We start from the raw sequence: 15,916 nt of genomic DNA on the forward strand, positions 1-15,916 counted from the left end.
ATGAAGAGTGGCCCCCACTTGCCGCAACTAGAGAAAGCCCTCGCACAGAAACGAAGACCCAACACAGCCAAAAATAAATAAATAAATAAATAAATTTTTTTAAAAAATAAAAAATATAAACAAGGAGGCCTTTCAAAATAAATTAAAAAAAAAAAAATGTGGCTGGGTTGTACACCCCTCCCTCCACCCCTAGGAAGCCTGTGCCACCAGCTCCACAGGCTTGGCACAACGTGCCCAGGTGTCAGATGCCACTGCTCATTTTTGCACGCCCAGTACCTAATAAATGCACTGGCCTTTCAGTGCACGTGAGCTGCGTGTTGATCTCAGGGCCCCCGGCCTGGCTCTGCCAAATGAGAACATGGCATGAAAAAGCAAGGCCTCTGGAGCCCCCGGACCTGGACTTCCCACCAGGTTGTTTCCCACGTGGGTGACCTCAGGCAAGGGCTCAGCTTCTGTGTTCTCATCTGTAAAATGGGGCCTTTAAAAACCCTCCCATATAAGGCTGACCTGAGGACCAGGCAAATCTTGTGTACGTGCCTAGCTGTGCGTCTGAAACACCGTAGGCGGTCAGCAAAGAGCTCCACTGGGTGTTTTCAAAACCGTAGCTGAGGTTTCCCTCCGCTCTTCCAAGGCGAGGGCAGGCGGTCCAGCACGTGGGCAGACCTTCCGCACCACCTGGCCATCTCACTCCTCATCCACGCCTCTGCAAAGACACAGGCCTGAGCAGGACCAATGCTATGTTCTCCCTGGACCCTGCGCCAGCAGGATGCGCTGCCTCAGCCCTAGCCTCCCACCCGAGTGCACAGCAAAGCCCCACCACACGCCCCGTTGGCTGCCGGCTGGTCCCTCCAGGGATGCCGGGCGCAGGCTGAACTTGACTGAGGCTGGGCTGCGGCACCGCCGGCCCCTCGGAGTAACTCACCACACTGTGGCACCACAGGGAAATGTCCGAGGGTTTATGTATCTCAGCTACCCCATAAAAAACTTTTTCAATGCAACAGACATTTTTTGAACATTTCCTGTGAATAAAGCACTGAGTTCCCCGCTGCCTGAGACAGAGATGCATAAAACAAGTCCCTGATGACAAACCGAGAGAAACAAACAGATGCACAGCTAAGTCTAACCCTGAGGAACAGAAGGAGAGAGGTGAGCCAAGAGGGACTGTGGCGGGGACATGGGGTCATGGGTATGGCTGCAGAGCTGGGAGGGCTTCTCAGAGGAGGCAGCATCTGCCCTGGAGAAGAGGCTTCTGAGCGGAGCGCACAGCGACCGACAGGCACGGAGGTCTGGAAGACGCGAGACCACTGAGTCACAGAAATTTAACCATTAAAGACCACAGTCAGAAAGTACTAAAAAGTACTCAGCATGTTAGAATTTAACAACTTAGAAAATAAGTATATCTGGTAATTTAATCTTTATAATATCTTCTTGACTTATTTTTTCTTCTCTCACAAATTTTCTCTCACGCATAGTGAGAAGGAAACCTAGGGAAAACATCGACATGTCCAAGCTCTTCTTTTTCTTAAGAATACCTTGGAACAGAAATCAATCCTGCCGGAGACTTTTCCTGAGCAGACGGTCCCTGTGTTTCTGGCAGAAGACACAGGGTTAAACTAGAGAGACGTCACAAAAGGAGGGCATCTGCAAGGGCCAGCAGGCGGGCACTGTCTCTGGCCCTCCTCCTTTCAGGAGCACTGCAGCCACACCCATCCCCACCCCGTATTCCTACTCCTCACCTTCCCTGCCTCCCTGCCTCCCACTAGAGGCCAGAAAAAGAGTCCAGGGTCCACCCGTGACTCTGCATATGCCCATCCCCGGGTGCCACCATACGAGGAGCTGCAGGTCACTCAGGAGTCCCCTCAGTGCCCGGCACTGCCGACCTGCTAAACCAACCCTAACTTTCCTTCGGGCCTCCTGACACGTGAGGGCCCTAAGTGCCTCTGTCACTTAAGGCATCTTAGGTTGAGATGTTTGTTACTTGCAGTCAAGAATATTCCAAAGGCGCTCCTGTTTCTTCAAGGCTGAAACCCTCTATGAGGGGAAATGACCAGTGAGCTGAAACCACAGAAGTTACCTGACTTACTTTGGACCTAAACCTGAATGTCGAAATCAAACATTTTAGAATACAGAAATTTTTAAAGACTATAGGGACTACACCTCACAAGCAATTACCCCCTGCTCTATTTGCCTGACAAAGACATCTTGAGACAGATTTTCTTTTTGAACAGTAAGTTCTAAAGAGGGGTGGGCACGGGTGAGGTTGAAGAGTGGGGGTAGGGCTTGCTTTCTCCTGGCCTCTGTGTAACTTCAGTGAATCACCACCATTATCAGAGAGAACGTGACACTTTCCCCTACCGCCTCTTGCCATTATAGAACCAAGTTATCGCAAATCAAGGTAGGTGAATTACTGTCATATGCTACTAGGTAAGGTGCATCTCCTATAAGATGCATAGCTTCTATTAACCTAACCTTATTAGCGTCCATGTGTAGCAGTACTGGAATGTGTATACTTCCAGAAAGTACATTAGAACCTCTTTATGATTCTGACCTTTACAGTCAAGACTCATAACTTGCCTCATCTAGTCACTTGATATCATGCTTTGAGAACAGAGATCAATAGTATAATAGCTGAATCATTGGCAGCAGAATTATAATGGAGACACTCCTAGGATAAAACCAGCGCTCATTTTCTCTCCTGAAGGTAAAAAAAATCCAGTCCCCAAAAATGGGTGCCACTAATCTTCTTTGAAAGATTATGCGTGAATAAGCACATTAATATTTGGTGACCTAATTTTTAAAATATTTCAGCTCAGTGCTCTTTTTCTTAACAATGCAAAAATAACCCAGGGGGCACAGGTGTCTCTGTCCCCTTTCCCAGAGTGGACGCAACCCCAGGCCCATCAGGTGGCTTTTGGTGCCAAAGACGTGGTCTCTGTGCATGTGACCTTGAGGAAAGACGGTCCAGTGGTTAGGAATACTGGCTCTTGAACCAGACAGCCCCAGTGTGACCCCCAGCCCTGCTCGTACTAGCTGTGTGACTTTAGCAAGTTAAGTCATGTCTCCGTGTCCTGGTGTCCTCAAGAGGATAATAAAGCTATTTATGTTTGTTGTGAGGACTGAATGAGTTCATCATGGGAAGTGTTTAGGCAAAGCACAGCTCAGGGCACATTGCTCAAAAAATGTCTGCTGTCTTTATTATAATTATCGATACCCAGGCTTCCACCCCTAAGTTCTGGGTCTCATAAACACTTCACCACACCCCAACTCAAGGACTTACCAGGTCCTATGCCACTATACTCCCTTTCCTGGTCCTCCCAAACCCCATAAAGGCTCTGCCAGCGCCCCAGTTGAGAAACCCAAAAACGTACATCCAGTACATCAGCAGGTCCTGTTGACTTTACCCCCAAGACAAATCTCATCACTCACTGCTACCACCCCGGTCCGAGTCCCCATCAGTTCTCCAGGTCTCTCTGCTCTGTGAACCCTTCCTCCCTCGAGACTAAACTCTCACCTGCCAGCAGAATGAACTTTCTAAAACACAAATCAGATATCTATAGACTTACGATCTGCCATACTTTCAATTGGTGAAAAAAAATCCAAACTCCTCACCGGGGTCTCTGAGCTCTGACATACATTAACCCCACCAACATCTTCACCTCATACCAGCCACACTGACCTTCGTTCTGCCCACAAACACCCCAGACTCATCCCGAGCCTTTGCAAGGAGCTCTGTACTGTTCACACAGCTGCCTCACCGCATCAGGGCAAGGGTCACCTCCTGGGAGAGGTATTCTCGGAGTAAACAGAAACCTCTCCATGGCTCTCAACCACATTTCCCCATTTGGTTTGCTTTATAGCTCTGATCACTATCTGAAATTCTTATTTGCTTATCCATTTACCAGCGGTCTCCCTTACCTGGAATGGAAGCTCCGTTAGGACAAGGCAAGATAGCCACCTTGCCAGACGGAAGGATGCCTGTAGCACAGCAGGCACTCAGTAAAGAGGCAGGGTGCATAGGGGAAGGGGGAGGGAGGGTCTGCCAGGACCCAGCAGAGATCGACCCCCCCAAACCCCCACTCCTGAATCACACTGCCTGGGAAGCCTGACACCAACATCGAGTCAGGAAAGCAAATTTCAGCAGAAGAGTAGAAGGCTGTAGCTTTTGATCCTAATATACTCCTCGAAAAGCCACCTCAGTCTGATTTTAACCCATAGCTATTCCTTAATCATCAGTCCCCAAATTGGGTTTCCCAAAATACAGTCTCTCGGGTGCTCAAATCAACCCAGAGTGAACTTTCAAACAACCGCCTCTGAACTCTGCTTGAGTTCATTTAAAAAGGAGACAAAAAGCCCCAGCCAAGTTGCCTATTTTACCTCACTTCTAAAAGCTGGGAGAATGCAACTGACACAGGGGAAAAAAATTCAGTGTTCAAAGGTTGTTGGTGTGTGTGTGTGTCTGTGTGTGTCTGTGTGTGTGTGTGTCTGTGTGTGTGTGTTTTAACCAAAGAAAATCTGCTGATCTTTTTCCCTTAATTGGTTCTGGGAATCAACAACTGACCACAGGCGGGTAAGCGTTTGGAACAGCTTCTCCTTATTATCAAATCCTTGATTATAATGATTAAGCCTGGACTTGTGGTTCTACTAAACCTCACTGAGCAACCTCACGGGTCACGTGCACAAGTGGGGACCACTCCCCTCAGGTTAGCACTGTGGCATCGAGTCATAAAATGTCATAAAATTAGCATCCAGGGAGGTCAGAACTCAAAGAGACCTTGAACATCACTAACACCACCTCTTCAAGACAAACAAGGAAACTGAGGCTCGAGAGATTATGTGAATTGCCCAAGGTCAGTGCTAGTGTCAGTCAGAGCACGGACACAAGCCCAGGGCTATCCAACTGCAAGACCAGTGCCACCACCATGACGCCATCCATACAAGCAAGGATGGCAGAGAGCCCGGCTCTTCATGGAGTAATCGGTAAGCTCGATTTACAGTCTGCCCCCAACCCATTTCTAAATCCACTTGCCAAAAGGGCTGAAAACGTCCCCAAGAATGCTGCTCGAATATGTCTCCAATGTCTGCTCTGTGACGCAGCAGGAAAGCAAAGAAGAAAAGGTGTGTTGTGGCTTCGATGGGGGACAGAGATCATTTCAAAGAGGTAACAGTAAGGACACAGGTGTCCCCAGAAACCAGAGAAGAGGGAAGGGAAGTGTTCCCAGAGGAACGTGATCGCCTGAGCTGTGTCCCACGGGATGACCAGCAGGGAGGCAGACAAAGAAGCCAACAAAGAGGAACTCCCAGGAGACAGAGCACAAAAATGAAGACTCTGAGGCATGAAAAGACTGGTAACCAAGGGCAGCTAAGTGCTGCTGAAACGCAAGGTTCAAGCAGGGAAGAGATGGGAGATAAGGTAGAAGAGCCAGGCTGTATCCTGCAGGCGAGGAGCCACTGCAGCAGGAAGTCACCCATCACATCTGTGTTTTAGAAAGATCTCTCCCGCCAAGAATTGAGACAGGATTTGAAGAAGACAGGACGAAGGAGTTTGAATCCTCTCTCACAAAACAGCCAAGAATGATGACAACAACCAGCAGATTTGACTGGGTGCTGTCTATGTAACAGACACTGTTCGCAGCACACATGGTAACCCATTTACTCTTCACACACATGAGGTGGGGTCTGTTAGTACCTTTTTACAGATGAGCAAACTGAGGCCCAGTGAGGCTCAGTTACTTGTCCCAGGTGTCACAGCTAAGGGGTCGATCTCCTAACCACGCTACACACTTTCCCGACAAGCAAGAGATCCAGGCCAGAAGCAACACATCAGTAGAAGGGACGGAGGGAGGGGCTGACCGGCCCCCCACACCCTGCACGCTGCCCTGCCCCCCTGCTCCAGAAACCAAATCAACCCACATTAGGAATTCCGTGACACCAACCTCTCTGCCCGACTAAACAGCATAAGCCGCCTGAATGCAAGCATTAGATGTCAGTCTTCCAAAGAGCCGGAACGAATATCGGATTGACGGAAGCCCACCCAAGGGTCTTCCCAGGTCTCTGGGAAACAGCCCCAGTCGAGGAGAGAGGGGACAGAGATGACAGAACCCGTCTCCCCACCTATTTCTCCAGCCCCCAGAAAGAGCACAGGACCTGGAGCCAGGAGTGGGAGAGGACCGCCCACATGTTCATTTTGCTCTGATCCATCACTTTACCTCACTCGTCTTGCACTTCTTTAGTTGTAAGGTGGGTAGATGTCTCCTATCACTAGGCCTCCATCCAACTCGGATTTAAAAAGTAATCATCTTTGACAAGCTAGCAACATCTACTGAAATTTGTAAAGTATGTACCCTTTCATCCTGTGATTATGCGCCTTGAACCCACGCAAAGAAACGTTCGCATATGTGTACAAAGTAATATGAACAAGAACATTCAATCTAGCGTAGTTCATCGCTGCAAAAATTTGGAGCAATTTAGATGTCCAGCGATAGGAGAATGGTGAAATAAATAAATCATGGCATATCCTATATAAGGGAACCTACAGCACCAGCACTGATGTTAACATACTGACACAGAAGACATCCAGGATACAGAGTTAAGTACAAAACAGCAAGTGGTGAAACAAGTTATATAGTAACTTATATAGAAGTAATTTACATAGGAGTCCCCTTTTCCTTTTAACAATGATAAACATATGGTGGTATGTGAAGAGGAAAAGTCTATAAAGATACGTTCTAAAATTGTTCATGTCTGGTATCACTTGGAGGGAATCAAGGAAAATGTCACATTTTTTATTCTTTGAATTCTTCTCTGCATCCAACACATAATAACAAGACAAAACAAGGCCACATCATAGTCAAATTCAGGCAGGTTGCACTAACAGCATGAGCCTCAGAGGCCTCAGTATCTTCCACATCAGGTCAGGCAGTCAGAGCCCAAGTCACAGTATCTTCTACATCAGGTCAGGCGGTCAGAGCCCAAGTCACAGAATCTTCTACATCAGGTCAGGCAGTCAGAGCCCAGGTCACCTCCTCAGAGGTTTGGCAGCTCCTTTCCGGGCTTCACAGCTGCTCATCTGACTCAAGCTCCCCACGTCCACCACAAGTCAGCTGATAGTGCCTCCGACTATCTTTCCCCCAGAAGTGGGTGTGGATTGTGGAAAGAAAGGTGACCAGAGCGGTCAGGGTGGAGAGGCCACGCTATCCAGGAATCAGTCTGGAACACACTGCAATTAGGTGTACCACCTTCCACCCACCACATGACAAATCCATGCCTTGTGGTTCTCGGAAACAGAAATGCCAAATGTCTCCCAACTGAGTCAAATTCTCTGGAATCTAGAAGTTACAGCCTAGATAAGGAAATTCTTCCAAACAGTGATAAGCAAAAAAAAAAAAAAAAAATTAGTATTCCATCTTACTTCTAGAAATTCAAAGTATTTTACACTGCAGGCACATACACACACACACACACACACACACACACTCGATTAGATCTTCTAAATTACCACATGCAATAGGAAATTACCATCCCTGTCCACTAAATAATACCCAAGAGAAAGTAAATGGACATCCAGCAGTTTCCCCTGTGCATTTACTAAGATCTGGCCCATGATCTCATCGCCCCTCATAACTATCCCGTGAAGTGGAGGACAAACATCTAGCCCCGTGTTCCGGGGAAAATCCTAAAATAGGCAAACTTCCTTTAGACTTCTGTGAGCAAAGAGAGAAGCCTGCAGCCTCACTGGATCCACACCCAGAAGAGCCCAACGCCTCCGTTCATGGCTCGGCAAGACCATGGTTGGGATTTTTGTCATCACTGCTGAGAAATGTTTACACTGCTATTTCTGACCCTCTTGTGTAAATATCAGCTATGCTTTACCCCCCAAATTTCAAGCCTGTGTAAAGGGTCCTTTTTAAGGAAATCCCAAGTACCCAAGTATCAGAGTTACAGAAGTTGCAATTTTTGGCAGAGAGGTTAACGCTCCAGAAGCTGTGAGGAGGGGCCGAAGTGGCCCCTTCTCTCTGGAAGCCCCTGGGAAGAGGGGAGGGGGGCTGGGGAAATGGGTTCATTTTTCTGTTACCAACATGACTCAACTTTCTCAACTCTAGGAAAGGTTTATTAAGTGAATAGTTTTACTTTTTCTCAAAGAACTGAGCAATTTTTTTTTGAAAGATTTCAGCAACGAGTCGACTTCAAGTGACTCTGGAAATCAAAAGGCTCCAAGCATCAGTGTTTTAAAGCATCAGCAGAGGACAGAGGAAACTGAGGTCCGTGGTCCGGTACACACATAGCACATACTCACGTTACTTGGGAAAAAAGAACCCACAGGATCTCCAGTGTTACTATGGCTGCAATTTTATCAACTTGATGACCCAATTCAACTGAAACCAAAAAAAAACAAACAAACTCTTCCCACCCCCAGCACCTCTGGCTGTCCATCTCTCCCCTAAGCCAATGCCTACATACACAGCTTAGCGAGCAATTTACAAGTTCAATGCCGACATGCCCCACAATCGCGGAAAATGTATCCACAACAAGGAGGTAAACGCTTTGTGTTTAGTGTACCCCGAGCCCTGATGAAGGGCCTCAGGCAGTCAGCACAACACGGCAGGGGGAAGAGGAGAAACGGTGCTGGACCAGAGGGCAGGAAACCCCCCGCCTGAACGTCCTTGATGACATGATCCATCCCACCTTGCCCACCCCACAGGTGCCGAATGGTTTCCTCCCACCCAGACCACCACAGCGGCTCCTGACAGCATCCTCTGCTCGTCCCAGGACCACCTTCCCAGAAGAGAGGTCCACCTGTGCGGCGCCTCTCCTGACACACCGTCCAGACCCGGCCTGGCCCCTCTCCAGTCCCGCGACCACTTGGGCAGCCTCGCTCGAGCCACCTGGCGAGGACGGGCTTTGGCGACCACGACAGGTTTTTCCTTCCTTCTAACGTGAATGTCACCCCCTCTGAAGTCTTCCCTCAGCTCCCCAAAGAGGGAGATGCCTCAGAGCTGTCACAGGGCCAGGCCCCGTCCCCAGGGGCAAGTGACACGGAGCTGGAGGCACGCCCTGGCTCCACAGCTGACCTTGGCCAAGTTCCTTACACGAGCCTCCGAAACAACTCCCTAAGTAAGTCTCGGTGCCCACACTGGCAAAACTGGAATTATAAGGGCTAAAGTGAGTGGTGATTCCATTTAAGGGAAATAATTTCTAGAGAGAACTTAACGCAATGTTTGGAGCTCAGTAAAATCTCAGAAAGTGGCATCTAGTAGAATATTATTAATAAGTAGCAGATGCTCAAAGTTAATCAAAGACACTCCAATGTCCACTAACCTGGGGCAAATGACATCTTCCCCAGGCCTCAGTTTCCTCACCTGTAAAGTGGGGGTGGGGGGGGGAGAGGGAGCAGGAGATGAGGGAGGGGCACTGGACTAACACGGAACAGAACAGGAAAACAACCAAGAGCTAAACTGTGTAACAGCAGCAGGCTCTCTGAGAAAGCAGAGCTGAAGTTAGTTTCCCTAACTTGAGAAACGTGCAGGTCACGGCTCTAAGGGGCAAGTGCTCTCTTGGACGCCCTTCCTCCTGGGCTTTGCCTTAAATTATTTTCATTATGATGCTACTTAAGTCTGTCCAAATATAAAGCTTCATATGCTTTAGCCCTTATAAAACTGTAAGGTGAGACAATGTAAAACTTGGATAAAAACCAATAAAAGAGCTCAGCTTTCACTGAACGTGACGTATGACAATGATGCAATTTTGTTCCGTGTGCTCAAACGCTCACAGCGTGTTAAGTACAAGACTACCTGGAGCGAGTTCCTGGCAACTCTGTGTGGCTCTACCACCGCGGGGCTGGGATCCCCTCAGCCAGCCAGCCACCGCTCTTCTCTAACGGACTGTCGTGAAACCTTTGTTCATGAACTTCCAGCCCTCATCTGACCCAAAAACACAATTTCTGCGATAAGTCCATATCTGTCCCTTCCCCTTCGCTACAGACAATCAAAGGGGTGCGCAATCTAACACTGGCAGGAAATCTTTATGACGTGCCTCATTTGGAAGGTCATCTAGGTGTTACAGAATCTATGATTTTTTTAATTATTATTGAAAAGAATGTTAAAAATTTACTTTCGGTTTTAAAAAATAACTTGCAAATTCCCAGGAAAATGTCTTTAAACTCTAGTTTAAAACACATTGTTCCCTCAAAAACCAAGAAAATATTATATTTTGGTGAAAGAATTGGGGAACTGTATAAATATTATAAGTTTGTTATATGGGGGAAAAAACATTGTTTCCTAATAAAAGCGTCTTGCCATAGTATCCAGAAAGACCTTAGACATCGCAGACCTAACTGTAAGTGCTCTGCGTGCATTCTCTCTTCAATCCCAAGAACCACCGTATAAAGTAGGTGCTACTGTGACACGTGAGGAAAGCGAGGCTTGAAGAAAGAATGAAAGTGACAGAGCAGCACCTGAACTGATTCCAGCAGCCTTGCCCCCTGCTCCTTCCAGACCAGCCCTGAGAGCCTCCGCAGAGGACAGCCAGCCACGCACAGCAGGGATCCAGGGGAAACCGGCTGGGGGAGAGAGAGACACAGAGGGAAGGTGGCATCCTCAAGGAAGAAATGACAGCATCTAGTGACAGGAGGGACGGAGACAAGAACGTAAGTCCCTGAACCTGTGAGCCAGGAAGAACGGCTGGCCCGGCCTCCAGAAGTGGAACTGCTGGGGAGAGAAGCCAGTGCAGGGGGCCAGACCTAAACTGAAACACGGTGGGTTTAAGACAAAAGGGACTCATTCCAAGTGGGGATGGATATCCTCTCAACAGATCACAGGTGAAGAAGTTGAAGTCTCGTTACACAGGAATTATGTTTACAAGGCATGAAGATTATTTCAAAAAGACAAGGCGGTCAAAAGTGTCCAGCACGAGGGAATTCCCTGGTGGTCCAGAGGTTAGGATTTGGTGCTTTCACTGCCGGGGGCCCAGATTCAATCCCTGGTTGGGGAACTAAGATCCCACAAGCCTCACGCACGGCCAAAATAAAAAAGCGTCCAGCATAGAAGAGATGGAGAACAAAGATAGGCAGGACAGGACCACTGAATCCTGAACATCTGTGTCTTTACTTATTCCAATAGACCAGTGCACAGTTCAAGTCAGGCGTGGGACAGGCAATCACGATGGCGAAGAAACAGGGCTGTCTCCCCGTGACAGCACGTAAGGACTCATCCAGGCAACAGGCATGCCCACTGTGTCCCAGATACTGTCCTAGGTTCAGCCACAGACAAAAACCCCCCTGCTGGCATGGAGCTTAAGTTCTGGCTGAGGAGACAAAGAACGAGCAAGCAAGGACACAGTCTGGAATCAGGGGGTGATGAACCTTCTAAGGGCTAGGGAAAAAAAAAAAAGCAGGATACGAGAAAGAAGGAAGGGCAGGGGCAGGTATCTGAGATAATGTCATCTGGCAATCACGGAAGGACTGACTGAACTCTAAGAGGAGGTGACAGGATGAAACTCAACTTTTTAACCTAGAGAGGCTTGAGAGCATTCACTCCAAGTGTCTGCTGCCTAGTAGACCAGGCCCTGCAATGGTCTAGAGAGACCACAGCAAACACATGTTCGAAGGTATCTGAGCATCGTGCACATTGAGGGGAAAACTGATGTCATCAGGAACACAGAGAGGAAGGCAGGAGAGGAAGACAAAACAACCGCACCAGGTGGATGACCTTCACTTCTGAAGACCTGGATTATTCTCTGACTCCATTAGAGAAAGACAGATGCTGGAGCAGTGATGAGCTTCAAGGGACAAGAAAGCAGCAGAGGAGAAAGATCTGCATCAGACTCAGCAGCCTTCATTCAACAGATAAACAGGGGTTTACTCAGCAGGACCCACTGGACGCCGAGCTCGTGCTCCCAAGGGGGCACCTCGAGGTGTCTCTGTTAACACACACCCCAAAGGGATGGGGCTGGGGGAGGGGACCAGCTGGAGGATGGGAAGGGGTGGTGAGGCCAAAGGTGAGGGCTCTAAGTCCCCTGCAGCCATGAGAGGCTCACAGGGTGATGCGGGTTCAGCAAAAGGTCGGCAGATTAGGTCAGTAACCACAGTGGCGTCTGATAACTGCAGTGCCGCTCCAACCACACCCACCACACCTGTACTAAAGTCACTGTCTCCCCACAAAGCTGCTGATTAAACCTTCTTTAATCTCTGTATCCCCCACAACTAGCAAATCCTGGAGGGTCAATAAAGGCTCTACTGAGGCCAAGCTTTCATGACAGGGGTAAACCAGGAGGGGCTAAACAACTGAGGGTCTGATGGAGGTGAGAAGCCCAATAGTCCAGATTCCTGCTCAGTTGGCAGATGCATGAAAGGGGAGAGCTGGGGGGGGGGCGGGGGGAGGGGGAGGGCGGGCAGGGGCCGGCCATAGCAACTGCATCACACCAGCTGGACAGCCCTGAAAGTCACTTCAATCCTGAGTCTCAATGTGGAAAACAAGGGGATTGGAGCAAATCAGAGGCTGCAGACTTTCAGGGAGAGGAGATGCTTTTCTCAGTGCTGAAGGCTGGGGAGCATGTGTACTTTTGCTATTGGGGTTGGGGGATGCAGGCTTCCCCTTTGGCTGCAAATGAATCGCGGAGACGAGAACATAATGCAGGTATGGCCACCACCACGAGGACCTTGGAGGTTTGTCCGCAGAAGAGGCCCACTGGTGACGTGGCAGGTAAGAAGACAGGGGCTGGGGGAGGGGGCCAGGACTGCAGTGAGCAGCGGTAATGAGTTATGCAGAACTCAAGACGGGAGACAACGGATGCCCAAGCAAAGACTGTGAATGAAACATCCGTGTTTTGAAGGCGGTTGCTGGAGTCTGGCTTGTACACACCTAGGCACACAAAAAGTCAGGGAGAAAGAGATTTTACACAACTTGAAAACTATGAAACTACTTTAAGAGCTGTAAGAGCAATTACCCATACGCAAGACCACTTCTAGCCTTTGAAAAGCTTGTTTATTACCATATTTACTGAGGGTGATCAGACTGTATTTTGAGCTTCTGAGAAGTTTCCATTTAGAATCAGTAGAAATACCTGACACATCCAAACCCCACAATTTCCCATACCAAGCTGAATCCCCCAACATTACAGAAAAACCCACAAACTTTGCAGAAGGGAGTGAAAAGCCAATCCAGTCACAGGAAATCTTCCAGCTCTACAAAAGAAAACAAACAAACAAAAACACCACAAAGAGCACTGAAACATTTCTAGTCCAACAGCTTTTCACTCAAGCTTTAATAACTTCATGCTGAAGCCCTTGAAAAGTATTAAATTACATACAGTATTCTATATTCGTGGCAGTAGCAGTGCCTAAAACTTATTATAACTTAAAGCAGTAAGTGAGCTCATGACTTTTAAGTCAAATTTAAGGAAGCTAAACGCCAGATAAAACCATGTGTTTGAAAATGCCCGCAAAATAATAAATGCCGGAGGGAACTGGATGGCTTTTCTGCTTCTAAGCTAAATAAAGCCTGGGGGGCTTTGCAAAGATCCTAGTGAGGATAATCACCGCCCCCCCCCCCGCATTGCACACAGCAAACCATCCAATCAATTCTACGCAGACCAAGGAAAGTTAATCCAAGAAGAATAACAACACTTGAAATGTTGAGAAAAACACAGTTCTGCTGTTTAAAACACTCTATCGGGCTGGAGGACAAATCGGGTCATTCTAACATGCCAGAACATTTGACTCGTGAGCGTTTCTGTGAGCACGTCTTGGCTTTGCGTTAACAAAGGGTCCAGCAAGACGTCTGAGTTCCAACGCTCGGGCCTTCAGGTCCTCTCTCGCCTGCCAGCAGCCTCCCTACTTCCTGCACACCTTCGGATTAACTGCCCCGACTTCCTGCACAGCCCTAGATTTGGGCTACCTTCCTCCTTCAGGCTTACTCAAACTAAGTTCCCCGGGCAAGCTCGAAGGGTAAAAGTTCGCAGTCCCCGACCCTCCATTAAAGCACAATCAGCTTGTGTCGCTTGACAAGTCTGGCCGCGGCAGGGTGATTAATTTACATAAACAACTCGGAAGAGGTAACTCATCACTGCAAGGGCAGAAGTCAGCAGGCTGAACCTGGCCGCTCTGGGAGCGGCGGCGGCTGCAAGGCTGGCCCACCCGGCAGAGCCTCTGCTGACGTTCACCGCGGCTCCTTCCACGCAACAGGTCCACGCAGGCAGGGCACCGGGGCACTTGCCCACAGCTCCGCGGGCGCAGCCCGCCTCCTGCCCCGCCCCCCACGGCCGGTCCCGGAGCCCGGGCAGCTACGGCTCTTCCCGGCACGGCCCACCCGCGATAAGGCCCGGAGCACATTCTTCGGAAGATGCCGAGATAGCGCGGCTTGCTAGCGCGCTGCCCACCTCCTCCCGGCCCAGTCCAGGCCGAAGGGAAAAGGCGCCCCGGCCAGCGATCGGGGAATGCGAGACAAGGAGACCGCCCCGAGAGCCGAATGCCGCGCTCGGTCCTTCCAGCCGGGAACGGCCCCGGCCACCTGGCTCCTCACCTGCCCGGTCACAAGTGGCGGGCGCTAGCACCTAGATATGTACATAAACTACATATCGGCACAGAACGTTTTCCCAACTGCACAAGCTACAGCGACTACTCAGAAAATAGCAAGTCGCTTTGTATAGAAAGAAAAGGAACTTTTCGGGAGGGGGAGGGGGAGGAGTATGGGAGGAAGAAGCAGGTGAATGAACGTAGACGTGGTTCCCGCGGGACCTGCCTGCCGGGTCCCGAGGTGGAAGAGGGGGCGAGAGGGGAGGGGAGGGGAGAGGAGGGGACGGGATGGGGGGAAGAGGAGGGGGCGAGGCTGGCGGGGCCCGGCCGCGCTCCCCCAGCGCGGCGCGCAGATGAGGCTGGACACTCACCTCCGGCAGCTCGCGGAGCTGGTTGGCGTCCAGCAGCAGCTCCTCCAGGCTGCGGGCGTAGCGGTAGATCTCCTCGGGGACGTAGACCAGCGAGCAGTGGCGCTTGTCGATGGTCTCCACATGACGGTTGCACCGCCACAGGGGGATGCAGTGGAACATCGCCGCCCGCCGCCGGGTCCCGAGCCGCGGAGACCCAGGCTCCCCGCCCGCTCCGCCCGCCCGGCGGCTGCGCTCCGCCCGCCGCCCACCCCGCGCTCGTTGGCCCCAGTGCTCGCTCACACCTCGCGCCGGGCTCCACGCTCCCAAGAGCGCCCAGAAACCTCGGGCGAGAGCAAGCCCCCCCCAGCCCCGCGCCCCCGCCCCCGCCCCCGCCCGCCCGCCGCTGCGCCCCTCCCACCCTCCGGCCGCGCCGCAGCCGCCAGCGCCGCGCTGAGCTTCCTACTCGCCGCCGCCGCACGACTGAGCATGCGCGCCAGTGGGCTCGCGCCCAGGGCGGCTCCCGCCCGAGGGATGCTCCGCTCCGGGTTTTCGCGGCGACCTGGATCCGGAGGGTCCGGGTAGCAGCGGTCAGGCGCTCGCGGTCCCCCTACTCAGGCTGGGACCCAGGGAGTGTCGCGGCATCGGAGGGAGCTCCTCTGAAGGAGCCCGGGGCAAAGAGGAGGCAGGGGCGAAGCAGCCCGGGGGGAGCAGAATAACTTTGTTTTTACTTTTACTTAACTCGCTCTCCTCGCTCCCCTTCCCCAAAACCACTTTCCCTTCCGGGGTCAGGCGGGACCGCCCCGAAGCGTACCTTGCGCGCCGTGGGCGGCCGGAGTCCCAAGGTTCCGTGTGGTTTTTGAGGTGCCTCCACCGCCCTGGCTGCGACTTTCTTGGCCACTTGCGAGCGCGCTGCTCCAACACCCCCCGAAGTGAGCGGGCTGCCCCCGGCCCCGCACGGCACCCCGGCCCCTGCCCTGGCCCTGGTCCTCGGGCACCGCCTGCAGGCTGTGTAGCATCCTCAGTAATCACCGTCTCTGTCCACAGTAATAGGAGATCCCTC

General features: G+C 50.8%; 1 protein-coding gene across 1 annotated transcript in view; it reads right to left on the reverse strand.

Moving 5' to 3' along the window:
* The window catches only part of LRRC1 (leucine rich repeat containing 1), a 125,950-nt gene extending 110,857 nt beyond the window's left edge, over positions 1-15,093 (reverse strand). The window contains exon 1 of the mRNA XM_068558983.1: positions 14,878-15,093. Coding sequence (XP_068415084.1) covers positions 14,878-15,036 — 159 coding nt within the window. The 5' untranslated portion in view covers positions 15,037-15,093. The remainder of the gene's footprint in view (positions 1-14,877) is intronic.
* Between the last annotated feature and the right edge of the window lie 823 nt (positions 15,094-15,916).

This window comes from Eschrichtius robustus, chromosome 12 (assembly GCF_028021215.1).
Source record: "Eschrichtius robustus isolate mEscRob2 chromosome 12, mEscRob2.pri, whole genome shotgun sequence".
In the NCBI taxonomy this organism is placed as follows: domain Eukaryota; kingdom Metazoa; phylum Chordata; class Mammalia; order Artiodactyla; family Eschrichtiidae; genus Eschrichtius; species Eschrichtius robustus.